The sequence below is a fragment of the Corvus moneduloides genome, chromosome 6 (assembly GCF_009650955.1).
Source record: "Corvus moneduloides isolate bCorMon1 chromosome 6, bCorMon1.pri, whole genome shotgun sequence".
NCBI lineage: Eukaryota > Metazoa > Chordata > Aves > Passeriformes > Corvidae > Corvus > Corvus moneduloides.
Genome location: NC_045481.1, coordinates 36,078,073 through 36,104,967, shown reverse-complemented (window position 1 = coordinate 36,104,967; position 26,895 = coordinate 36,078,073). Strand labels below are relative to the sequence as shown.

Genomic DNA, 26,895 nt, shown 5'->3' with positions numbered 1-26,895 from the left:
GCACTGTCTGTGAGAGCTTTATTTCCCACCTCAATTCAGTTTTCAGCATTTGCCCTTCTGGGTGACTTCTGTCTTGTAAAGGTGAATGTGGATGAGCCCTGCTTGCCAAACTAGCACCTTAAGAATAATATATGAACACCTCTCATTTTCTACAACCTGTTAAGTTGCCTTGAACTTTAAGACTGAATTTCAAAATATCCTTGTGACGCATAAACACTTAAAGCTCTAAAATAGAGGCCTCTACTGAAAACATCAGATTCTGGGTTTGCATGGCTGTATTTTCTACCACTGAATATTTACAAAGAGACAAAGATGGGGACAGTAACATTCAGTAAGGGCAAAAAGGAAAACTTTCTTTCCCCTAGTAAGAGGAGCCATATGAGATGATGTATTTTCACTTCTTTTCTGTTCTTCCAGTGAGCTGGTATCTACCCTGTTGCTGTGACTGGTTCTTACTGCATTCTTACAGGCACCACATCAGTTTAGACACAAGGAAAAAAGTCAGACTCCCTAACCTGAAGGGGAAGAAACGCTCCCTTTGTTGGCCCTAGGATTTGAGCTTGCCAGCAGTTCCCATTTCCAGGCGAGTACAGTGAGTCTTACAGTGACAGTCTAGAACTACAACTTTTGACATTACAGATTCTTACCTATGTTCAGTATGATGTGGATAGTAATACAAACGCTCCCTGTGGGATTTGAGTTGCTGTCAATGCTTTTTTCAGCTTTCAAAAAGCAAACAAGTATTTATAGACATTTATAGTAGGAAACAAAGCAGTTAGTTATGCATCTTTCACAGTAAGAGCCCCAAGATCAAGCTGATAATAGCCCAGAATAGCTACACCCTTCACCTGCCCTGGAGCTAAGCACTTCCTACAACCCATTGTTGAGGGAAGAAAATGAACATCTTGAGCCTCACATTAAAAAAAAGTAAACCTTGGGTAGGTGATTCAGTGGTACTGCAGAGAGGGAGAAGCTGATCTTTTCAGAGGAAATGTAAAGATCCTTTAGTTACCTTGATGGCATGGATTTGCAGCAGGGAACTGCATGGCTGTCCATCCCGCCCTTACTGCCACAGCTGTGCATCTGAAAGGAGGTCAGAATAAAGTCTCCACTAGCCAAAGCACTTCCAGTGTTAAAGTCCTGCCCACCAGGAGGCAGGGGGCTGTTACAGCCCTCCTGCATCTGGAGAAAGCACTTCCTGGCCCCATTTATATAACCATAGAGTTTAAATGACAGCTGACTGCATAGAATATTTAAATATTCTAAAAATAGAGCCTCTGACATCGTAGAAAGGGATTTTATAGAACTGGCTACTTTCTCTGGGACAAAAGGGTCTGATACATCCAATTCCCTTATAACTGTGCTCCTGAGCACAGCAGCAGACCCTGACTACCCCTTGATGCCACATATGGAATGGTGAGGGCTTCAATCTGACTGGAATTTACATACTCTCTGATTAGTCCTTGGTCTCAAAAGGTAAAAATCATACTATATACTAAAATGGTAACATATCCTATACACACAGAGAAAAAGGTGCTGGTCTGAGATGTTAAATGCAAAAATATGTACAAATGCACGTGGATGTTTTCAGGACCATCTCATTGTTCCTAAATATCCAGTGCTTTCCATTTCAAACCTTATACTGTAATGCCTGCCCTGCATTCCAGCAGAGGAAATTTCCCCTAATCAAACGAAAGAGTCTTAAATGCAAAATAAGTATTTTTGTCTTTCCTAGCAAACAGTCTATCAGACCACAGAAGGACCCAGCCCCAAATAGCTCTGTGAGTGTCACCTCTCTCTCCTGTACTGGATTGCTTCTAGACTTCTCAGTTTGTTCACATCCTAAAGCAGTGTGTCCAGTCCTGAACCATACCTGTGCTGATGAGAGTGCCGTCATTAGGTCAGTGATTCTTAGTTTTAGGTCCCTCTGAACTGATTTACTGGGTTTAGAGCACAAACCAGCTCTAGGCTGCCAACCCTGGCGATTTACACCTATGTATTGCTGCTGCTCTGATGGGTCCTGAGTCAGGACTGGGGGAGGGGAGAGGGGAGAGGGGAGAGGGGAGAGGGGAGAGGGGAGAGGGGAGAGGGGAGAGGGGAGAGGAGAGGAGAGGAGAGGAGAGGAGAGGAGAGGAGAGGAGAGGAGAGGAGAGGAGAGGAGAGGAGAGGAGAGGAGAGGGAGCAGTCCTGAATTAGCTGCATTTAAGACTTAAAGTAACACAAGTAGAAGACAAAAATAAAAAAAACCCCAATCCTCCATCCCCCCAACCAAAATATCAACATCTACACACCAGTTTATAGCTGCATCTATGCAAATAACACATGGGTAGTGGTGCTAGTAATTACGATCAACCCATCCAAGTCTAGAATGAGGGAGAAGGGGACGGTGGGGGCTGATGCTAGGGTAGAACAATAGTGTGGACGCTGTGAAAGAATCCTTTTGCTCAGAAGTAATTCAATTTTGAGATACTGAAGATACCCAAGGGCCTTTCCTGGTTTAACATGATATAATAATGATATAATCTCAGCTCCCCACCCCTAATGCCTGAGATTTTCAGAGCCCCAGACGCATGCTTGCTGCCACTCTGTGTTGGTCTTGAAAAGAAGGATGCTTTTCAGCTACAGCTGCTCTGCATCTGGAAGTCCTAACCTGTTAGCCCATAGCAGCAGGCGTCAGCCCAGGGCACATGCAAAGCCAGGCTTTCCTGGATTTAACAGACTAGAGCAGGTCCTTGGGAGGTTTATTCTGGCAAGTGAAATGCCCCTACATGCATATTTCTGTGTGTTTATTATTAGCCCCTGCCCAAACTCAGCACAACATCAGAACAGCCCAGTTCTGGCTCAGGGGAAAAAACCTGCTGAGCCTTCCTAGAATGAGTGCTATTTAAACTGCAGCATCTCAGAACAGGTAACGGTGTTGGTATATTCACCTAAATTACCCCAAACATTCAGAAGGGCTAAAAGTAGTTTTCTATTTTGTCTTAAGCTTTCTGTGAAGCATTGCTTCTGCATTTCACTCCAAAGCTGATTGCAGTCAAGTAGAAACCAAACTGACCCTACTAGAAATTTGTCTAAGGTCTGCTGGAAGAAAATGGCTACGGTAACATGACATTACAGCTGCATCCCTAGAGCCAGTAATCTCCTAGGACCTGAACACTAATTTTATATGCATCAAGCTGTTTATCGTGGCCAGTCCTCTGCATTTAGATGGAAAGTGCTCCCCAGGAGCACTTGTTCAGCAATGCTCATTGGAGGAACAAATGTTCATCACTCATTAGGGCTTTGGTTGGAATGGTTGAGGCCCATCTTTAAACACTTCAGAGATCATGTTTTTAAGAGCACTTCTCTCTCTTGCTTGTATGAAGAATTGGTCTCTCCCTCTTTCATGCTGGTCATCTGCCTTCTCTAGTCACATCATCATTGCATCATCTGATTCTGTGAATGACAGCAACTACCCCTAAGAGATGGATTAGGTACAGCAAGGCATACAGGGGGGAAAAGGAGTTTACAATAAGCCTGAGGGTGGTGGGTTTCCCACCTCTGAGCATTTACGCCCAATACACGCTGTTCAATTCACCCTCTTGAGCTTTCCAGCAGGGCAGAGTTCCTAGAACAGTCCCATACAGTAAAAGAACAGAGTTGAGACCTCCAGTCTTGTCATGGGTCTCCGTGGCGGTGGCTGTCACCCACGGGGGTGTGGGGGGCTGCCCTGCGGGCGGTGGCGAGCGCAGCTGGCACAGCAGAAGCTGGAATAGTACTCGTTACCACAGAGCTGGGCCTGCAGGATCAGGTCACAGTTGGCAAGGTGGGGCTGGTCCACGCACTCTCTGCTCAGGTCCACAACATGACTCACAGTAGCTGCAGCCAAGCAAAAGGTGAACCAGCTGTAAATCTATCCTCAGACTGCTATTCCCTCCCAAAAGACACAGCACATTCCTGCTTCTTCCACCCCACCAGTTCAAAATTTAGTCCAACATCAAGGAGATGAGTTTCAAGATGAAACAGACACCTCTGGTGAGATACAGGAAGAGAATGCAGGTTCCAGGGAGAGGAGAGATTACTCTACCTACCCTCTATGTAACGACAGCTGGAGGGTGTCTGAAGTCCAACTACAAATCATGCAACCAGCTATGTGGTCAACCAACTATGGCATTTTGGCCTCAGGAAGTTAAACAGGCTCCCAGTGCCCTGGTCAGGGGGTGTTTCCAGCATCCTGCTTTTCTGTCCATAGGAAGCAGGGCTCCTGAGGTAGCACGACCCAGAGGCTCCTGCTGCTCCCCAAAGCCTGAGGCTGGTGCTGGACTGGCACACACAATGGGTGCGACAGTGGCTGAGGGCTGGGCACTGTGCCGGGAGAAGCAGGACAGCCGCGCTGTACTCACTGCTAGGCCTGCTCCTCAGCACCTTCACCTCCGTGCTGGCACTGACAGAGCTGCTGCTGCTGTAGGCACTGCATGTGTAGGATCCCTCGTCAGCCTCCTGGACGTTGCTTATAGCCAGGCTTCCATCCTGGGACAGGTGGATGTGGCGGCCATCCCCCCGCATGGGAACTCCGTTCCTGTGGTGAAAAACAAAATGTTTCACTATTGCCACCCATGGGGGCTAAAGGAGCTTCCTGTGCTCTTTGGAAAATGATGTTCTGTGAAATGGGTGAATTTTTACAAGGTCAGCAGGAAGGAAGAAATCTTTTGCACAAACTGGCCCTACAACTGGGTGGTAACATGAGCCTGAGCAAGTCTGCATCCGTTGCCCAGTGTCTGTGTGGGAGGTAGCTGTGTCTGTGTTTGCCCTTTCTGCTAGCGTACATTCTTGAGGTTTGAGGATCTTAGCACAAATCCAATGTGCCTTTCCCTCTCTCCAGGTTGTGGTCTGGCAGTACTTGTTTGGCTGGCATTGATAGCAGCACATATTGCTTGATGAGCATATGGGGTAGTGAACAATGCACCCTCTCTTCTCTCCCTTTAAGCTCTGAAACATGCATCATTTTGTTAGCTCAAATGCCAAACTTATGTATGGAAGAAAAGCTCTTGGTATGAGATGGCCCGCTTCAGTCCTAACCCTTGGAATTTCAACACTTAACCAGTCCATATCTCTGGATAGTTTGTAAGAAGGCTCCAAAGCAGAACTGATTATTTTCAAACAGGAAAAACAACCTTCACCAAACATGTGCACAAATTCAGAGTTTCCCAGAAAACTATCAAGATAAGAGGACACAGCTTTTCACTTTAAAACGCTTCTAAATCTCCTTTGCTCCTACTTGACAGTAAACAGAGATAACTGTTGCAACAGGAAGCTAGGAGAAGAGGGCCTATAATGTCTGTGAGGATTAGGCAGAGAGGGCTTTATAAAAAGCAACTAAAGATTTTCAGCTGGTTGCTCATTTTAGTTCTTGTTACTTTCATGTTGCTAGTTTTCCAGCACAGTGTCTTTCTGAACTCCACGAAATCTTAGTTTAACGTCTACTTTCCTCCTTATTTGGCTGGAACATGAACTTGATGACCCCCACACCCCACAGGGATCTTGCCCAGGATTTTTGGGTAACATCCAAGTTGTTTTAAGAAAGGGTAGGTGATACTAGTTGTGGCTGATAACTGTGGTCTCTGCCATTCCTGGCAGGCACCCTGCATTAGTATTCAGAGGATAAATGATGAGGTTTGGGAAGAGAAGGAAAAGGAAGTTCCGCCTCATTTTTGCTCACCTTGACCACCTTATATTCACATTGTTGCCAGTCACTGTACAATGAAGATGAGCAGTCCCTCCCTCAGGTACCGTGATGCTTGGCAGAAGACCAGTGATCCTCAGCTCTCCTAGACCAGAAGGGAAATCATCACTAGCAGGAAGACAATGCCATGCTCCCCCTGGGAGTAGGAGCATTCCCTCATGGGAAAAGTCCAACACATCCCATGATGAGCTACAAGCCCCTGGGCCTTGAAGCAGCATGTTTGAAGCTGGGCTGTTGCTGCTTTGAGGAATGTGGATTTCCTAGGACTTTGGCCCAAGAAAGGACAAGTAGCAGAGGCTTCCAAGAGCTTTTTCCTCCAGCTGGACACATGCACAGAAGAACCATCTCCTTAGTTTCTCTTGCTTTTATATTCACTCCACAGTAGTGTCCCAGAAACAAGGTCCTGAGAGCCACTCTTACTGTGCCATCACTCCCTTTTCCCAGCTGCCTGGAGCACCACGATATGCTGGACACAGGCAGATGACCATTGGGTAAAACAACTCACTCCTCCCTTGCCCTGGAGATGCCTATTAGACATTAAGTGTGAAGCAAAGAGGCATGGCCAGAGAAGGAATCCACGCTGTCCCTGCACAGCCTTCCCCGTTTCCCACTCCTGTGCACGTGTGCCGTGCTTCCACCCATCCAGTACCTAGAGGTCGAAGCAGGACCTGGCGCTGGTCCCGGTCGCGTCCGTTGGAGGCGATGCAGGTGAAGAAGCCGATGTCTTCAGAGCTGACCCGGCTGATCACCAGGGCCCCGTCCGACTGCTGCCTGTGCCTGGGGAGCAAACCCAGAATGTCCCCAAGCCTGTGCTTGGGGCAGGATGGGACTCCAGCCAGCAGAGACGAAGCTAAGGCTCGTGCACAACTTTGTAGTACCACTCAGCAAAGGTTTAGCAACACAAATGCTGCAGGGGTTGTAGTGCAACCCTTAGTCCTCAAGTCCCAGCACTGATGCTGTAGACTCTGGAAAAACTTGCTGCTAGAGCAGATTTCTGGGAGCAGAGTGAGGGGAGAGCAGCACCAGTAGCTGTGGAAGTTTGTTGCAGATGCCCTGATCTCTCTCTGCTGTGAACCTCTGCCCTTGCTCACTGACCAGCTGGTTTCTGGCAAATTTGCTTGCCATGTGTTCTTTTTCTGCTAACCTTGTAGCTGAATAAATTTGAGCCCTGGCTCATTTGTGGACCCTGTGTCACAGCTGTTCCCTCCAGGGTTCAACATTCAAACTTCCATCTGTGAGGGAGGGAGGACAGGGCAGTCCAGCAGTACAGCCTGGCCCTGATGGAAGAAGCTACACAGCATAAAGCCAGACAGACCCTTGCTGCATGGCCAACAGCTCTGTTCTCTCAGGGAGGAGACAGGGAAGGAAAAGCAAGGAGGAGGCTCTTCTCGTGAACAGTCGGAGCCACCTGGGAGCTCACCTGGGAGAGGAGAGGGGCTGCCCATCTTTCTGCCACTCGATGGTGAGAGCTGGTGATGCTTCTGCTGTGCAGGGCAGTCTGACTCTCTCCCCAACATTGGCCTCCACTACTGTGGGCTCGCTCTTATTCATTTTCAACCTGCAAAGTTCACAAGCACAGCAAAAGATGTAGAAACTTCCTTGCTCAGCATGTGACCTTCAGCACAAGGCTTTTTTAATCACAAGCCTTACTTTTTGCCTCCAACAGCAAAGGGAGGTCTCTGCACTCCCATCAGAGCTCTGATGCTTGCCATTACCAGCATTCGTTCCCAATATTCAGAGAAGAGCAGCCTCCATGAAATCCTGCTCCAGTTCAGCACAGCATGGTGCTGCACTCCTGTCAGCCAGCTTAACCCATTACAGACAGCAACCCTCTGGTTCTTACAGCAACCCTCTGGATAACAGCTGAGGGAGCATTAACAACGTGAACACATGGCAAACAGTACAAAGTCCTAAATAGGGCACTGAGCAAGCTTCCCTCTAGGTGCTTATCTGGCACACAAAAATGAGCCTTTTTAGGGTGTGAAGAGCCTATTGCAATCACCTGACTGCACGCAAGGTCCGGGAGTTGGTTGTCCACTTCATGCAGCAGAAATGTTGAGGCCAGGTTCTCATCACTCGTCTCCTCATGTTCTTTGCTGTCTTATAACTCCAGCTAAACACTGTCTTAGAAGGGAACTAAACCACGATGTTCCCACACTTAAATAAGATGTCATCTCCCCTACCCCCATTCTTTGACCTGAATTCTTGATTTCAAAACACAAAACTAAAGAGCCTTAATTCAGTGTTCTTAATTCAATGAATCACTTATTACGGCTTTTAGGCAGAAGCAGATCTAAGGAGATCGCTGCAGACTGCAGCAAATTGACTGGCTTTTAGGTTGTAAACTCAAAAAAAGAGAGGGATCAGATAATGGCCCTATTTAATCTGGAATCCCAACATGCTGCATTTAAGGCAAAAATAATTTGTCCGCTTTTATTTCTGTGGGGTCTAGAAGCAATAAAAAACCACAAAAGAAGCTACAAAATATGCACTACATGAGGAGACAGTTTTGAGTCAAGCCGGTTTGTTCACAAAATATTTGAAATTAATTAGTGGAGGCTGAAGTAACTGAAGTTTTTTTCAATATACATACATCTATTTTGTGCTAGTTAAACAGCTCCTATTTGCTTTGTTTTTTTTCAGAACAGGTTTCTCTTTCTGCCTACACTAACATGAGCAGCTGATGTTGCCCTGATACTTCTTTTGTTTGAACCCAGCTCCTTTGCTGCCAGCTTCCTGTGCATCTTTGCTCAGAGTATGCTTCTTTCAAGAGACCCTTGGGGAGGGCAGAAGACAGCTTGCAGCTGGGATCTTCTCCCGTTCCCGTTGTCAGCAGTTCAGTACTGCTTGCTTCCCAACCGTGCCCCAGAACAGCTGACCCAGGACCTTTCCAATCTTCAGCTTTTCTACATGAAGAGATGCCATATGGTTCATCATCTGGGCACGGTGGACAAACTGTTGCTGTACGTGAACTTACCTGTACGTGAGCTGCTGATGCACAGAGGAGCTGGATGCCTGCACAGCCTGCCTGCCTCTGGATAACCCTCGGTACTGTTGATCTGCCTTGTGAAGGACCCGACCTCTCTCACCCTCTGCCAGAACAGTGCTCTGGTGCTCTATTCAAAACAAAATGCCATATGTGAATAAAATGTGACCTCTTGCATAGGGTTTCTGTGAGCTTGGGAGAGCTTGCTGAACTGGAGCCAAAGAGCCCTTCAGCCATCTGCTTTCTGGCTGGCTAGTGCAGTAAACCTGCACTGTGTACTAATGAGAGTCACAGACCTGCAGGCCAGCAATTTTAGACTCCTTTTTCTTCTCTGTCAGTGAATATGTTGCAACATCCCTTAGGCCATAGTGCCTTCTGCCCCATGTGCCATTGCTGTGACAAAGCACACTTCAGAGATTGAAGGCTACATCTTTTGAGACTAGTCTTTCATATTTTTTTGGTTTTGTTTCTGAAATAAGGCACATTTTTCAGAACAGAGAATCATTTGTTACCCAGCAGGACCTGTTTGGGCAAAACACAAAACATAAATGCACCAGCAGTTATGTTTTGGATCAGGAGGCAGCTGATGGCTGTCAGGGAGGAAGACATACTCGCTGAGCGGGTTACAGGCAAGCCACAGCTCCAGCTATGGGGTGGCCCTGCAGGGAAGGAAGTATTTTAGGCCTAAGGCTTTATCATGAGGCAACACCAAAAGGCACCCTACTGCCTCCACATTCCCTCTTGGCAGCAGAGGAAGTTTGCTCCTGCAGCTGGCTTTATCGAGCCTGTGGCCAATAACCATTAATTGCCCTGAGCTACCTCTCCGGTCCTGAGCAGAAGATAATTCACCTGTGATCTGTAGCTGAATCTGTCGGCTCTCCATCCTCCCGTCAGAAGTGAGGCACGTGTAGGTCCCAGCGTCCTCGGGTTTGACGTGGCTGATCACCAGGGAGCTGTCGGACTGGAAGGTGTGCCTGCAACAGGTGTGGGGAGCGCTGCCCCTGCCTGGCCACCCACAGCAACCGGCCAGGGCACAGCGGCTGATGTTATGCAAACCATTCCCATGTAGTTCCCTCCCTGGCTTGGATAACAACAAAGCCCTGCTGACCACAGACAGCAGTCACAGGCCGGGAAAACAACTGCAGCAGAAAGGAGGTCAGGAACAGAGAGGAAAAACTAGATGGAAAACAGGGAACTGCTTTCAGTGACCCTCTCCCATGAGGAGGCAAACAGCCCTTCTAGGGAGGAGCTTGAGTCCCAGCAGTCAACTGCAAACAGAAAAGCATAACTGGGCTTTTCTTAACTGTGATTTTCATAACACAAAGGGACTGACTGGCTCCAGACTCTTGCTGGAAAGAGACTTCCCAGGAAAAACAGGTTTAAAAGTAGTTAAAAAAAAAAACCGTGCCAGAGATTTCTAGCCAGAGGAACTCTGGGTTATTAGGCTGCAAGTTTCACCCCCAACTATTGGCTTAGTGCTGCCCCAAGATGAACCCAAGAGAAGCAACATTTTTCTGTCTCACTACCCACGTCAGCTTCCATCAGTGCCTTCCACCAGTGTTATGGGACAGCACTTGCTCTGCCCCATAACTCTAGCCAACACCTCATTACTGCTGCAGACTGTTTCTGTTTCTGCTATGCACAGAGCAGGTGGACAGTTCATGCCCTTAGATGAATATGTGGGCTTCTTTATTTCTTAAAAAAAAAAAGTGTGCTGGTTGTGGCTGGTATGGTGTTAATTTTCTTCACAGTAGCTGGTATGTGGCTGTGTTTTGTATTTGTGCTGAAAACAGTGTTGATGTTTTCACTACTGCTGAGAAGTGTTTACACCAAGTCAAGGCCTTTTCTGCTTCTCACCCCACCTGCCAGTGGGCCGAGGGTGCACAAGAAGCTGGGAGGGGACACAGCTGGGACAGCTGACCCTGACAGACCATATGGATATTCCATACCATATGGCACCATGCTCAGCATGTAAAGCTGGGGAAAGGAGGAGGAGCAGGGGGAGTTCAGAGTGATGCCGTTTGTCTTCCCAAGTCACTGTTATGTGTGATGGGGCCCTGCTCTTCTGGAGACAGCTGAACACCTGCCTGCCTGTGGGAAGTGGTGAATGAATTCTTGTTTTGCTTTGCTTCCACCCATGGCTTTTGTTGTATCTTTTAAGGTGTCTTTATCTCAGTCCATGGGTTTTCTCAGTTTTTCCCTTCTGATTCTCTCTCCCATCCCACCAGGGGTGAGTGAGCGGCTCTGAGGGGCTGAGTTGCCAGCAGGGGTGAAACCATGACAGTCCTTTTTGGACTGTGTATTTGGCACTCTGCCCAGCAAGGAGCCCATCTGCTCTACAGTGAAGGGAGCTAAGCTCACCTGTCAGAGGAGACCGGGCGGCTGTTCTTCATCCACTCCACTCTGGAGAGGGGAGACATGCCTGTCTTGCAGACCAGCTGGATGTTTTGTCCCACAACTGCTGTCACAAGAGAGGGCTTGGCTTCCTCCAGGATTGTTCTGAGAGAGAAAGTGATTCCATAGGCACTTCTGCTGCCCTCCTCACCTCTGTGTCCTCTCATGTGACTCTACAACCACAAGGCAAAGCACGACCAGCTGTCCATTCAGCTCTGAGCAGACGCACCGGGCAACATGGGGAGCCCCCTCCTAAGAGAGCAAAGACTGCTCTGGACAGACTGAATGCTACAATATTTCCTGGAAGAAAGGCCTGTAACCCCTCTCTTCTGAAGGAACGAGATTCAGCTCAGCAGACAGACACAGATCCAGTGCAGACATGTTTAGATCTAGCTCTACACACTCCTGATTTTCAGGGTAACACTGTCTGGATCTTGACTCAAACCCTACATCTTGAAAGTCTTTCCTAGAACACCTCATTGCTGCTCTATGCAGTGCTGAGATAAAGGCTCTGAAGTCAGAGAGTCAGCTTAATCTGTTGGCCAGAACAAGAAAAACACCTATCAATTCTCATTTACAGTGTAAGAAGGCCTCCCAGACAGAGACCCCAGGATTCTGCAGTCTTTTCACACATCATACTTCAGTGCAGTCAGAGACTAGGGAGCATGCAAGGAAAGAGATGGTAGGTAACATCAGGGCATGAATAACAATGACTTGATTTACCAAGGGGCCACATGTGTACTTAATCCATCACATGGTATTCCCAGTTAGCTGGTCCCAGCTGGGACAACATTTTCGCTCCAGAGAAAGCTACACTGATGCTTCACAATGAGCTGGCAGAACAGGGGAGGGGGTGGGTGGAAATCATCACCTGTGCAGAGATTGTGCTGGGAACAAGTCTGCAGACTCCCGGTGCCCAAATCCCTCTGTCATGGAAACATCTGCTCCAAAAACTTCACGCCACTGCTTGCCTTCCCGGGGCAGCACCTGCTGGCCACTGCTGCTCTGCCTGTCCGAGGGCCCAGGCACTGCTGTTTCCCAGGGGCGCAGCTGGCCCAGGATGTCTAGTCTGCTTCGCTGGGTGCCCCAGCGCTGGCTCTCCAGCACACCAGTCCTTGGCAAGGACTCTGGCAGCATGTCCCTTCTCCAGCTGTCCTGTCTGTGGCTGTATTGTGTGGGGTGTGAAGCCCCATAGGTTCTTCCTTCTTGGCTGTGACTTGCAGTCTCTCTTGTGGGTGATTGCTGCTGACCCTGAGCACGTCCTGTATGAGAATTGGAGCCAGTCTGCTGGTGTTGCAGGGCTCCTGTGCCAGGAGAGGGCTGGTGCTCCAGATGACTGACCCCCACAGAGCTGTGGCACACTCTCATGCACTCCTCCTCCGAGGCAAAGCTGTTTTTGTTGCCCTGACAGCCGCCATACCAAAACCGGTTGCACTTGCCAACAACTCCCACAAAGTACCAGCGAGTGGTCCAGTTGGTGCAGGGGCCATGGGCACTGGGCAGCAGGCACATGACAGGGTATGCTACCAAAAAGAGTGGAACAGAGGGAGATGTGAGGGTCACAAAGCACAAAGGTCCAGGGGCTTCAAGCCACCTGCCTAGGTGATCCATCTGATGGCTCTGTGGGCAGAGGGCAGGTGGGAAAGTAGGACACCTGGGTGTCCTTCCCAGCTGTGCTTTGAAACTGAGAAACTTCTCACATGTTTGGTTTTTTTTTTGCCTCAGTTTGGCCTCTGATGGAAAAACCATCCTTGGAGACATTTCTGAATCTAGATACTAGACAGATGCTTTATAGCCTTGCTTGGAGAACTATGCAACTGCAAGGCAGGCTCTGGGGCTTCCTCTCCTGCAAGGAACACATTTGCACATTTCCAGCCCACAAAGCAAGTGGCTTAGACCCAGCTGTGGAGAAGACTCGTGCATCACAGAATACCCCTACACACTGAAGTAAAGAGGAGCATGGCCCAAGGTGTCTACAAACCCAGAGCCACAGGTATCACAGCCACATGCTGACAAACACTGGATGCAGGGCTCTGGCTGCGAGGTGCTTTGTCAAGCTGTGGCTCAGCAGAGAAGATCCAGAGAGCCTTCCCCAAGGCTGCACTGCAGGGATGGCCACTGAGCAATCTCTGTGCTGCAGTAGGAGGGCAAGGCACTGCAGCAGCAATGTGTCTACCGAGGGTACAGCTAGGCACTAAAGGAGCAGAGATGTTTTGCCCAACAGCTCTCATGTCCTCATAGCACAGCAGGCACTGGATTAAACTTTGCTGGCTGAGGGCATCCATGCAGCCCTGAGCAACCCCTCCTTCCCCATGTAGTTCTCATTCCTCCCCTGTCCACAGGCTGTCTGAAGGCTGAGCACTGCCCTGATTCCTCAGGGGATCCCTACTCCTCCTAAACCTGGGTAATTAATTTGGAGCACTCCAGGCTGCATCAGAGTGTATTCTCAGGGACAAACAGCTCCCAAGTAGTCCTACAGACTGAGATCACACAAACACTTCTGTCCAACTATCAGCAGAGAACAATAAGAATTTCTGTGGCAGGTGACAGACCTGAATCCTCAGGCTGCTTTTCTACACTCCCTCCAAGCTTCTGCTGCCCCAACCACCAGGTAGAAACTCTCTTCAGAGAGATAATTTACTACATTTCACAGAGAGCAGAGCTTCTACACAGGAAGCTTCTATATGCTACCGGACTCTTTCTGTGTTTCTGGACTAAGAAGCCAAAGCATCACTTACGGTAGTTGGGCCTATTGAGACATCCTTCCCCTTGAGGACCTGAGGCCGAGGCGACGTTGTCAAAACAGCAGCCGTACACGGAGCCGCGGCACTCGCCCGAGGGATGCTGCTGGGACAAGGCTTGGCTTGCCTTGGAGACAGGAATGGAAAGCCAAGAGTTATCCTCACACATGAGGACAGCAGCACAGGCAAGACACTGTGTGCAAGGCATTGGCTGCACACAGCCCACTGTTAGAGGCACCGCTGTTTGCTTGTTGCCTCCTAGAGGCTTTTGTGCTGGGAAGGGGTGGGAAACCTGGTTGTCAGCCACGGAACCAGGGCTGCACTTCTCTGCAAGACACACCTAAACAGCCCAGTAGCAGGCCAGTTCTTATTGCTAGCACCAACAAGCACCCCAAGCTATGGGAGGGATCACCTCCCTGCCTTGAATTAATCTGCAGAGTTGACAAACAAAAGCAATTAATAGAAGCCATGTTTTTTCCATTTTTTTTTTCCTAGAAATTGGATAGCAGTTTTCCGACCAGCAGAAATTTCATTACTCAGGATTATTCAATCAGCTCTACATAGGATGGCCTTCTACTTCTCAGACATCTCCCCACCACCTGCTCTGTACCCTGCTTATAGAGGACTGCAGGTGGATACTCCAGACTGAACAGGAGCAAGGTGGGCCAAAGCGCTTGATGCCATGCCTAGAGCATTGGTTCCTCAGCATTACTGGCAGAGATGAAGCCCAACAGAATCCACAATGTGAATCAGCAGGGTCAAATCTGAATCTTCATATCTGATAACGCCTAAAATGCAAAGAGCTTTTGTACTTACTGCTGGAGTGGTCACAGTAGGATGATTTTGTCTCGTTTGAATGTCACGGTAATATTGTGGGCATCCCATGTTGTTTGGGCCCTGGGCAGCCGATAGTCTGTCAGGGCAGCAGCCGTACCTACAGACAGAAGGGCTGCAGTAATACCTGGCCTGCCCAGTCAACAGGCATGGGCTACAAGTTTCAGGAAGCCCCCAGGAAAGGCAGTGCCTCCCTGCTCAGGCCTATCTACTTCCAGCTACCTGCTTTGGTGGCAGGTGCTGAAAGGACAACCTCTCCCCAAAGGGCCCGATGCCGGAGTGTGCCCATCTGGACAGCAGCCGTGCGGGCTCTGGTGGCAGTCCTGGGAGCTGACCCCTGCAGGGGGGTCCTGAGAGAAGCTGAGCCGATAGGAACGTGATGAGTGTGACTGGGGCTCCCAGTGGACAGGAAACAAGTTGATGCCGTGGTCTTTGGTGGATGGAATGTGCTGATTCCCTGAGGTACTATGGATCATGGTGTTCCCAGGGAGCATCCTTCCCTCATCAGAATCTGGGGAGAGAACTCCTTAAAGTATGCAGGTGAGCATCAAAATCTGGTCAGTTTTCCTCCTCTCTTCTCTCTTTCACCTGTCCAAGGCTACCAGCAGGATTTTCTGCATCACCTCTAAGGGTGTCTTCTGGCCCATCCTTCCCGATCTGGCTGAGGTACTTTGCTCATTGCCCTGACCATTCTTTCTGCTGTTCCATGAGAAACCACCTGTCACATTGCTGAGGTCCCTTCACAATCACCCTTTCGTGTTCCTATGATCTGCTTTGGACATCAATTCTTCCAGCCAGCACTTAAGTCATGCTGACAGAACCTGGGATCCATATACTGTACAGAGTCTTCTGCATGGATAGATTCAAATACTGCTTACTATTGGTGTAAAAGAATCTAGAAAGAATTTTGACAAAGAATTTTGTTCCTGACTTCTGGAATTTCTAGGAGCCCATGAAAAAAAATGAGAGAAATGAAAAAAAGAACAATCCCTTTCCCTACCACACCCTATTCCAAGTACCCATCATCAAACCCCCAGATTAAAAAAATTCTTCCAAACCTGGGGCAGGGCTGTTTGGGTAGTAACGTGTCAGCAAGGACTGGCGAGTGACATTGTATCCCGTAGTGTCCTGCATACTGGGGACCTCTGCAAAGAGAGACATACACAACAGGAGTGCAGTTAGTCCAGCCCTATGCTCTAATAACTGCAAATACATCCAGGAGTCAGCAGGAGATAACAGCTGATGAAAATGTTCCTCTTGTGGAATAGCTGCTAAGCAGCAATTGGATTCGACTGAATTGTCAGGACAAGCAACCTACAATGGGCAGGCAGACAGAAGTCAGCAATGCAGCTCTGACATGAAGAATAGACACAGACAAGAAGCAAAATGTTCTGAAGAGTTGTGACTCCTTTAGAGCCAGTACACAGAGGGATGAGAGCTGGCTATAGTTTTTAGCTACTGAGCCTGCCCAAGTTACCTTCCTTCTGGACTGGGAGTCCTGAGATCAGTCTGCAGCACACACTGGATGAGCCATCACAGAATACTGGATTCAAAATGGACACACACCAGTGTTGTTCCCAAGCCTGTTGCATACATTTTAAACAGCGCAGGTACTGGGACTCTGAAGATGCTTTGTGCTCATAACCATGGCAAACTCACAGGATGGAGACAGGCAGGCAAAATGCTGAGAACATAAGCTGCTGCAGAGCTGGGAATTTCTACTCCTAAGCAAAAGCATGTTGGGAGAAGAGGATGTGCAGCAATACCACTCACGCTGTGGCAGGTAGCAGGGCTGTGTGTTGCAGCTACCCAGGGTGGCTGGTTTCTGTGGCTGGATTGCTTTGCATGTCTCAGGACTGTAGAATTTGGAGTCGCCGTCAGCACAGATGACCTGGCGTGTCCGGATGCCTGAATCGCAGCTCTTGGAACACTTGGGCACAGACACAAGGCAGTGAGCAGGCAGCAAAGGCTGAATGCAGAAACCCCACAGACCAGAAGTGGGGAACAGCTGCATGATTAGCTGCAGGCTGAGCACAGCTTCCTCCACCAAGACAAAGCAAACAGTATTTCAGCTGGAATCATCTGAACAATTAGAAAACCATACTTTAAACCATTTTACCACATGTTCCACCCAGCCCTGAAGCATTAGGCTCTGTGCCACACTCAGCCTGTAACATCCAGATGAGCTGCTGTTACCCACAGTGGTGTGTCAGGCAGCTGGAGAGAATCATTTCAGCCTGAAGGCACCTCAGTTCTCTGGGGATCCACCAGCTATGAGTGGGTCAGTTTGCATTCAAGAGCAACAAATTACAACTGGAAAGCCAATGAGTGGCTTTCTTGTAAGCAGCTAACTGGAGTTTGTCTCGCTGGAAGCTGTGGATGAGAGGGAGCAAAGAGCAGTGACTCAGAGGAGGGCATAGCATGAGGTGTCTGTGTAACCCACATGGCTCATGGCAAGCTCTATAAACATTGGGAGAGTATTTCTCTAACTCAGAGAGGCAGATAGGAGCTTTGCTGATATCAGAAAGTCAGGAGAAAGATCAGATTAAGAGATGAAACTTCTCTAGCTGTAACTAAAACTTGGCCCACATCTCATGAAGAAGCAGATGTAACATGTTTTAGCTCAGAACAAGCTGGTCTGGCTAGCACAGAAGTGAAAAAGTGTGTTTGGAAGTCACCTGATGCATTGGATCTACCTGTATCTGTACCCCCCAACACTTTTCCCAGGTTGAACAGAGTCTGGCTTCCACCACAAAAACAAGATTAATCCATCTGAAGCACAGTTTATCTGAATAATTACAAAAATGTATTTTAAAGCATATCACCAAGTGCAATGACCAGTCCTGAAGCCTAGAGCTCTAAGCCACATTTGGCCAGAGAGCTGTTCTGCTGCCCACAGCGATGGAGCAAAGAATTGGGAGTAAGCAGCAAGAATGGATTGTTTGAGCTTATTGGCTGCATTTTGCCACTGTCACTGAAACGATAATCTCCCCTCAGAAGGATTTATTTTTGTAGCAGCTGCATACAAAGCAGGCATCAGATTAACTGGAGCATTACCACTGCCAGTTACAACACAACTGTGAGCCAAGGGGCTGGTAATGAAGCAGTACTTGCTCCCAGCCTCAGCCAGAGTGCAGACTGCACGGATCAAAGCTTGTTTGTGAGGAGCATAGCAACACAATCAGTAATTTCTGAGCCATGACAGTGAGGTGCTCACCAGACCCCAGTCTCCAACGTGCCAGCCGATTTCCTGGATGCAGTTCTCCTTAAGGCAGGGCTGGGTGGCTGATGGCTTTGGCTCCATTAGACAAGCGAAGTCCTGAGCCTGAGAGCCCTGCTGCGTCCTGCAGGTGACAGTCCGGGTCTGGACTCCTTCCCCACAGCTGGCTGAGCACTGCAGAGAGGGGCCCAACAATTACAAAGAAGCACCTGGTTTCCTCTTGCAGTTCCAGGCTGGGCTCCCTGTCATTAGAGCAGAGCACCATTTTGGGACTGCCTGAAACAACCAGCTATCATTAAAATAATTTTCTGGGGTGGGAGTTAGCAGAGTAGGTGTTTATACTGTAGAGGAGACAATAAGGCATGGGAGCATGGGATAGGGTCTGGGAGATCTGGAGCTCACTGGATGATTTTGGACTAGTCATATAATTACTCTTGATCTCTTCCCAAAGGAGATGTGGAGGATGAATTTAGAAAGATATCAACACTGCAGAATACCCCAAGAACAAAAAATGGTTGAAAATATCTGGAAACTCATGTTATTTGCATCTGATTAAAATCAATCCAAGGTAAAGAATTTTAGGGAAGGTAAAAGGTTAGGTTCTCATATTACTTATGTCTTTTGCCTGAAGACCTTGTGCTCTATTTTTACAGCATGGAGCTGTGACAACTTCTATACTAGTTTGTGACATTTTCAATGCCCTCTTAAATTCACAGCAGTGTTTCCTGGAATCCAACCTACTCCTACATGAATTACTAAGGTATCTTACAGAGAGCATTAACTTGGGGACAGTCTGAATCACTTCAGATGAGCTTCCCAGCTGAGTTTCAACCATTCATTTACCAGAGCAACCTTTTAACTCTGAGAGTATGCGAAACACAGTCACTTCTGAGAATCCTGGAATGAATCACTTGGGAATCAGTTTGTAAGAACATGACTCTTGGTGCCTTCCCCAAATAGTGCTCTTACTCCACAACCCCAAAGTCACACCTTACATCTCACAAGGTGGGGGAAAAGAGGGGGTGGAAGGACTTTCCAGTCTAGGTGATCATGTCTCGAAGTTGCATTTTGTGCTGTTGCGCAACTCAGACAGTCTAAGTACAACCACAAAATTGCAAGTCAAATGTTGCAAGCATGCATGTACCTCTTCTAAAAGAGGAAAATTCACCTGTACTTCAGGGACTGAGTAGACTTTCTCTTTACTTTCTAAGCCCTTGGAATGTAAGATGCCTTCTAAAAGCCTATCTGGCTGCACTGAGCACACACAGTTTGAGCCGTTTCCTCTCCTGCAGATATAAATGCACACAAGCATCAAAAATGCACCATATGGCTGTGTTTGGAGAAGCCCTGTGCAGACACACAGCAAACAGCAGGTCACCAGTGTTTCGAGAGTATCTTGGGGTTGTGATGGTGGTATTGCTGTCCTGGGCTGGCGATGCTGAGGCAGCAAAATGCATGGAAATAATCAGCACAGGCAGAAGCCATGAGCTCCTGTTTCACAGAGCAGGGTGTGCTACTGCACATCCTCAGTTGATGGACAGCAGCTCTCCTGCCCACCCTCCACCTTTGCCAGGCCTGGCTCAGAAACCAAGCCAGTGCCAGGTGTGGGGGGGTCTGATAAAAACACAGCAGTGAGGAATGATTGGCAGAGCAGAGAAGAGAGAATATGCAACGAGAAGAGCAGAGGTGCAGGAGCATGCACAGTTTTGAGGAACAGGGATGTGTTCATAGGAGGGCATCAGAGGCTGCAGGGGCAAGTTCTCTGTACACCACCTATCCAGGGACATGTGCTTTCTGTAGTCCCAGAATAGGAGCCTGTCTCTTTCTCCCCAGGCTTTGGCAGATCCGCCTCCAATAGGTGCCGAGAGGCTGTTACCTGCCCGGGGGCACTGACCTCGGACCAGGGCCCCGTGCTCCAGCTGGCACACTGCCTGACGTTGCAGGGCTGGCTGCGGCGCGGCTGCTGGGCGAAGGCCATGCACTCGGCGTCATCCACCACCCCCTGCGAGCTCTGCCCATCAAAGGCCACGCAGTACACGGAGCGAGTCTGGGTGCCCCCGCCACAGGTAGCTGAGCAGGATCCCCACTCTCCCGTTTTCCACCTGCAGGTCACAGAATCAGCCAAAAAAAAAAGTAAGCCCAGCCAAACTGCCAGGGGGCACAGAAGAGTCAGTGCCACATTCCTATAGAAATCAAACAGGGATGATGCCCCTTTGCAGAATAGAATCGGAGGCGAGTTCCCATTTGACCAAGCGTGCCCAGCTTAATTGGCAATGCAGAGCATTAGTCCCACTCCAGAGAATCCATCTACAAAACACTTGTTTCTCTGGAAATGCAGAGCTCTCTCCCAGAAGGGGAAGATCTCTCTCCATGGGTTTTGGTCTCCTGATGTCTGCAAAAATGTTATGCCTGGAATAGAATATCAAAGAAAAAGTAAGAAAAAGTTCAAAGTAAACAATCCAGATCAGCTAAAAGAAAAGCTACCACAACAGCCTAAAACCCCACACTATACACTCCAGACATTATCCGAAACAGTAAAACCAAGCCAAGTCCTCACTCTGCCTGCAAACCATGCCAGACACTCTCAGAAGTTCTTAACTTTTCACTGACAGCCAGTAGAAAGCTGGTTTATTCCTCCCATCAGTCAAATTCTCTAACTGTGGCATGCATACAAAAAGCCCACAAAAATGTAAATAGATTTTGTCCTGTCTTTGGTTGCTGAAGCTGCTGCAGAAATGATACGCACTTGCTAACAAGAGGAATGTCCACAAAACAATCTGTTTAGATGCTAAAATCTCTGCCCATGGCCACTCCAGCTTCTCAGAGCTAGCCAGGTAGCTGGAAGCACAGCTTGCATGGCCTGGCTTCAGGGATAATATGATGTTTCATCCCCAAATCCAGCATGTAGTGCAGTCCAAAGGCACTGGTTGTGGAGGGGTAGCATCATGGTGATCTGCTTTGCCAGCTGCTATGTCCCCTTGCAGCCAGGTAAGGCCAAGCCAGGGAGTGAAGCTAGTTCATGTTTTCTTCCCCAGCATTCCAGCTACTTCCCTAGTCTGGTCCTTAACCACCCCTTAACCGAGTTTCAGCCAGCCAATTCACATTCACATCCTAACAGGAATTCCACAGCAGACTCTGCCATGGTCAGCTCCTAAACACACCCTTCTTTATTGCTAAAGATGCAAATGTCAACCCAAAACTGAATGGCCTTCACTATAAAATGTTTCCTTTGGAAAGGGAACAAATACATTCAGTAGAAGCCATTTACAATGATGTGGTTGCAGGGCTTATAACAAATTAATTGGTCAAGTTTTTTCAAAAGCTCCAGTGGGAACAACTCCCCCCAACACCTGTATTCTGCCTCCTATAAAGCAAATATACAGTTTTGGAAAGGTTGTATCAACCAGATGGGATCATCACCTACAGCTTCCTTCAATTGCGAGTCAAGACATCTCTGACGCTTGTTTCATTTCCTTTGTAAGACAAGGTCAACCATAAGGCTGGGACCCTCATCAGAGGGCAAAAATTGCCAGTCCTAAGCTATTAACAGCTTGCTGGTGGACAAGTGTTTTGCTTTTGATACTTTTAACTTCTCATATCTCAGTGTACATTATTGTATCTGTCGCATCCTTGTACTCATCACACCTTACAGGCTCTTTTCTGCCTGCTATAGGGCCCATGCCAAAGAAAGAAGAGCTTTTAAGAAACCCTAAGGCTTTCGCTACAGCATGCTGGCCAATGTTACAATTGCCCAATCGATCATGCTCTCTTTTCATTTATGTTCTATTATATATCTTGATAAGTAAATTTATTTTTAAAAAATCTTCCAGGACTTCTTTACCCTGATTCCAGAGAAAACGTGAGAATAAGCAGCCAGAAGCTATGAAGAAATTGTCCCCTTCTCAGTCCACTAAGAATCAAGTTTCCAGAGGCACGTGCAGCCACCGAAGCAAAGCTGCCAGCCAGCACCCTCCACCACCACTTTCACTGGCAAGAATCAAAAGCAAAGCAACACCCACTTCTACCACCAGTGCCAAAGAGGAAAGCCCCCACGGACTTCAGCGGGCAACTAGGTGGAGAGCAGAAGAGAGCCACTGCCTCCCTGTGCTTTCTGTAACTTCCTTCTCCTCGTTACCTCTTCATCTGAGAGCTCCGAGCGCTGCTGTGACTCCAGGCTTGCGGCAGGTAGATGTAAGAAGTCCTTTATATATAGAACAAAGGTTTTAAAGAACTTAAAACAAGTAGCTACAGGCTAACGTATTCAGAAATGCTCCCAGGTGCCCTCTCACACACACCAGCACTCTCAGAGGCCTCCACTGATACACAGATACGCAGCTAATGCTCATGTTACAGCTCTGGATGTGCATTAAGAGCCAAGTGAAGCCAGCTGTGAGGGACAAGGTGGAAATGGCTGGGTGAAACAGTTTGAAAATGCCAGAGAATGAAAAGACTCCAGGATTCATCCCTTTCTAACAGAAAGGACACTGGGAATGCAGAAATGACATAAAATGGCACCAGCTCAGACCTTCTACTCTATCTTTGTAGGCTCCAGCTCAAGAGAAGAAAAGCCAGAGAATCTGTTTCGTATCTCCTACATGGGCTAGACAACTGTCTTCCACAATCCTGTTTTGGAAGGCAAATTCAATTGGTCTACAGAATGAACACAGGACGTATTAAGCCCTTTCCTTGTGCATACAGACATGCTCCTCACTGTGTTATTATCCCCATCTTTTGTCTTTGGCTTTCTCTAAGAAGTGAAGTACCTCCTCGGAGAGAACCATGCTGGAGGGCAGAAGTGAGAGGGTCACTCTTTTTCTCGGTTCCAAAAGCACCTCGAGAAGAAATCAGAGTCCAGAAGAAGGAAAGAAATTGTACCGTTTTGTCTGGGGACAAGGCTGATGACCGCACGTCCGGTTATTGTCTGGTTGTGGTTTATTCCTGCACATATAGTCCGGATAAATTTCATTGTCTATGGTACAAAACACCAAGCGGTACTGGAAACCTAGAGGACAAGCAAGAGAGTATCTGATCAACACAAGCTACCCAGGACTAGGTCTGCAATGCACTGGGGCTGGCAAGACAAGTTTCTAAAGTCATGTAGAACCCACATCTGTCCCAGCCATTCTGGAGAAGAGACAGGTGCAGTTCTCTGTCTCTCACTATATGGACAAATGATGCCTTCCCACAGTATAGGATCCTACGGGAAGAGCAAGGGAGACAGCATAGTTCTGTGTAGCTGAGGGGAATTTTCCTGTTATATTATGGATTGGGGCCCACAAGGGAAGTGCCCTACCCATAAGCTGCTCATGAAGGAGCCCTGCAAGATGTGTGCAGTGTGCAGCAGAGCTGGGGGGGTCTCCTGTTAGACTTTAAAGGTCAGTCTTGTGAAGACTGGATATGGGAGCAAAACTTGCAACTCTTCATTCTTCCTACAGGGTTTGAGTGCCTAGACAAAGACAATTTTAGCACCTACAATGTCAGTATGGCAAAAGCTGCCAAAATGGCCATTAGAACAGAAGCCCAGAAGAGGCTGATAAGAACTCTATATACTAATCAGCTGGAGAGGGTTTTTTTGTTTGTTTGACTGAAGTTTTTTGGTTTGTTTTTCTTTTAAGCTTAAAATCCATGATGTTGCTCATGGAGGAATCTGTAAACTGAATATGATGGGACACCCCAGGAGATCTGACAGTCCTCTTGGAGAGAGGGAATCTTCCAGGCTGTAGCAGAGGAGAATGATGTGATTCACTAATGTAGGCCAGGTCTCTTTGGAGAGGAGCTCTCAAGTGGTTGAAAAGACTATGAAGACCTGAAGCAAAACAAAACAAAGGCTATCTATGAAGATTCTTAACAGGTCCTAGTAATATGTTTGAGGACTAGGGAATGGAAAATAAGACAGAACAAGGAATGGGGCACAATCCTGTTGTGATTGTGATGCATGGCCCTCCCTTGACAAAACCTTAGCAATACACTGCAGATACCTCTGCTGCCTTCCAGCAGAAGACTGCTGGGAAGCTGCTGCAGAGGGCAGCACACTGTCACACTGCCTGCAGGGTGTGGCTATAAACCCCACACCAGCCACCATGGATCAGGTCCTCTCACCTTACCTCCTCCACATTCGGAGCTGCACTCACTCCAGGAACTGTAGCTCCAGCTGTAACCCGAGGCCTGTCCTTGCAGAGGCAGGTAATACTCATACTGTACCCCTGTGTTTGGCTCCTGGCTGATGAGCTGCAAAAGCATGGGAGGAAATCAGGGAAATTACACTTTTCATAGCATTTTCCCACCATGTCTGAGGGTTTGAGCTGACTTGCACCCCTCCCTTTCGAGAAGCACCAATTCTCTGCACTGTATTTTCTCCTTGCCTTCTATCATAATGTGGAGAGCATTATTTTTCAGAGAAGGGAACATTAATCCCTCTTGGCTTTAGAAGTTCCAGCTGCTCCTGGCACAGGAAATATCTTTCCTGCCCTACAGCACAGTATAACAAGCAGTGTCCTGGAGCCTGTCCCTGCCCCAACACCATTTGGTGCTGACTCTTGCCTGCCTTAAAGTCAGAGCCCAAAGGAATAGGCAGGAAACCAACATCGAGCCTTGCACTGCTCATTTCTGGGCACTAGAACGAGACCAGCAATAAGTGCTATTTCTGCAAAAAACCACCTTGTTCTAGCTTGAAGGCCCACAGCCTTGTAAGATTCCTGAGGGCCCTGTTACATCTTCAGTTTTTCCCGAGTGGTACCCACCAGCGCATTCCCACTGCGCAAAGCGAGAGCAGAGTGTCAGCAGGGGAAGGCACAGCTGCTCACCTCAATGACAAGAGGTTCTGTGGTGGGACCCCGGGCATGGAGGAGCTCTGGTGCCACATCACCCTCCGAGCCACGGTCATAGTGCAGCACCGTGCTGGCCACCTGCAGCGCCCGGCTGAAGTCGATTGTCCAGTGCCCGTTCAGGTAATACTCCCCTCGCACATTCTTGACGGCTGGACAAACCCACATGCCAGAGAAAGAGGATCATAACTCCACAGGGTTGCTCCTGTTTCCAATCAGTACTGTGCCACAAGCAAATGAGGGTGACCATCATCCTCCATCAATGCTGACCTTCCCTTCCTGGATGGCTTTTTTATCAGAAGCTGCTCCACATTCAAACAGTGGTTCTTGCCAGCTTTGCTGCAGATCAAGCGCTTTTTTGCTGCACAGCCAAATGCCTCCAGCATATTCCTGCCCTTCCTCTGCATTCCCCACTGTTAGTTGCTGGGGCACAGCTGATGTCAGCTTTCGTCCTGCTTGCCATTAAGATGTGGGATTCACACTCCAATGCCTTTACACCACTATCTGGTTCATCAGATACTCTATTCAGAAAGCAAGATGTGTGCTGAATCCAGTTTTCTACAAAGGAAAACATCACCAGACTGATCTGTCCTAAGAGCTGAGTGATGGAACACTCAGAAAGCAGAAGAGTATCTTCTTTCTCCACTGGAATTTCCTCAGCCCTGCCCAGAAAGCTAGGCAAGGCCTTTTCTCCCTCCTTTTCACCCTCTGCAGAATGACCAGAGTTTGAGGCTGTACAAATACCCATAAGTAATCTATGGGGAAAAGAAGCCCACCCCAGACTTCTAGATGGCAGGAGTAGGTAGGGTTTGCATTTACCAAACAACTGAAGTCATAGCCAAATTTTGCTATATCAACTAGACTCCTTTTAAGTTACAGGCAGGAAGTCTCGATGTGGTTTGGGTACTTTTATTCCCCACTCAACAGCAAGATCTCCACAGGCGAAAAAATGAGGTAAATGTGAAGCCCAGAGCTGTGCATCACTCACATTTCAAGGATGCTCAACATTTAGATCCTGATATTCAGTTTTTCACTCTGCCATATCAAGCCCTCAAGGTAAACATCCCAAACCCCATACCTGAAAACCAGATTTTAGCATAATGGCTGGAATCCAAATGGACTGACACACAGATTCTGACATCAATCATACCTAGGAAGTTCCTGCTGGGCATAACCTCCTTAATTTGGATGCTTGTGGCTCCCATAGGGATAATAAAGATTTGATTGTAACCTGAAAAAAAAGGGGGATTATTCAATATCTGACTGTGGATGGCACACAGCACCCTTCTGTGCCAAAGATGCTCATGGTTTCATTGGTGCCTGAACAACTAGATGAACTTTTTGTTGGTGACATGAAGCATTTCCATTGTCACTTTAACTGCATGCTGAATAGCCTCAGCCTACATTATCCACAGATCAGTCCATGTGTAAAAAACTCCAATGACACCTCAGAAAAGTCTGGTTTCTACATTTTAAAATCTTTGGAATTTCAGCAAGAATCATATTGGAGTTCAACATAGAGACATGTGACCACAAGTGCAGTTGACATCTTTAATTTTTTCAAAATTGGCCAAATGCAGAAGATGCAGTCCCATTTCTAGCCCTGTATGTGTCCTGGTAGGGCTATCAAGACACTGGACAGCCTCACAAAGGCGGTGTATGGTGATGTCATTATGGTGCATTTATAGCACCTGCTGGAGAGGGAGCAGGGAAAGACACCAGCATCACAGCAAGTACTTCAGTATGGACACAGATTAAGGAAGCGATTCCCAGGATAAAGCCAACAGTACCTTTTCTGATGTTAAGGTCACACACCATACACATATTTCAAGTGAACATCCAAGCATGCCTATAACAATCGCATGAGCAGGTGTCCCCACCAGCCCTTGTAGCAGTTGATTTTTGGTTTAACTCTCTCCTTCTCACCTGCCCAAACTACCTAGGATCATCTGTACCTTTGGGGAGGCTGGCCACATCAAAAGTGCCCTTCACACCATAGCAGGTGCTGCCATCTCCTCCACACTGCAGGCACTTGTCCTCCTTCTTGGCAGATTCCAGCATATTATCACAGCCAACAGCCTGTCAGAGCACAGGAGCATTAATAGGAATAAACTGTAATGACAGAGGAAAAAAAACAGGCCAAATGCTGAACACATCTATTGAGAAAGCCTAAA

General features: G+C 47.9%; 1 protein-coding gene across 7 annotated transcripts in view; it reads right to left on the bottom strand.

The window, feature by feature from the left end:
- Positions 1-2,300: 2,300 nt before the first annotated feature.
- Positions 2,301-26,895, bottom strand: part of PAPLN (papilin, proteoglycan like sulfated glycoprotein) — a 53,966-nt gene continuing 29,371 nt past the window's right edge. For 4 of the 7 annotated variants that reach the window (XM_032111060.1, XM_032111058.1, XM_032111059.1 and 1 more), the window contains exons 7-28: positions 26,677-26,800; positions 25,872-25,952; positions 24,701-24,873; positions 24,002-24,125; positions 22,773-22,899; positions 22,033-22,098; positions 19,792-19,999; positions 17,895-18,071; positions 16,451-16,607; positions 15,736-15,822; positions 14,900-15,203; positions 14,660-14,777; positions 13,841-13,970; positions 11,974-12,625; positions 11,070-11,207; positions 9,558-9,682; positions 8,700-8,838; positions 7,143-7,280; positions 6,372-6,499; positions 5,699-5,807; positions 4,383-4,558; positions 2,301-3,858 (exon numbers count right to left, since the gene is read on the bottom strand). In XM_032111060.1, coding sequence (XP_031966951.1) covers positions 3,683-3,858; positions 4,383-4,558; positions 5,699-5,807; positions 6,372-6,499; positions 7,143-7,280; positions 8,700-8,838; positions 9,558-9,682; positions 11,070-11,207; positions 11,974-12,625; positions 13,841-13,970; positions 14,660-14,777; positions 14,900-15,203; positions 15,736-15,822; positions 16,451-16,607; positions 17,895-18,071; positions 19,792-19,999; positions 22,033-22,098; positions 22,773-22,899; positions 24,002-24,125; positions 24,701-24,873; positions 25,872-25,952; positions 26,677-26,800 — 3,657 coding nt within the window. In that variant the 3' untranslated portion in view covers positions 2,301-3,682. The remainder of the gene's footprint in view (positions 3,859-4,382; positions 4,559-5,698; positions 5,808-6,371; positions 6,500-7,142; positions 7,281-8,699; positions 8,839-9,557; positions 9,683-11,069; positions 11,208-11,973; positions 12,626-13,840; positions 13,971-14,659; positions 14,778-14,899; positions 15,204-15,735; positions 15,823-16,450; positions 16,608-17,894; positions 18,072-19,791; positions 20,000-22,032; positions 22,099-22,772; positions 22,900-24,001; positions 24,126-24,700; positions 24,874-25,871; positions 25,953-26,676; positions 26,801-26,895) is intronic. The other 3 variants (XM_032111055.1, XM_032111056.1, XM_032111057.1) reach the window with 3 other exon arrangements.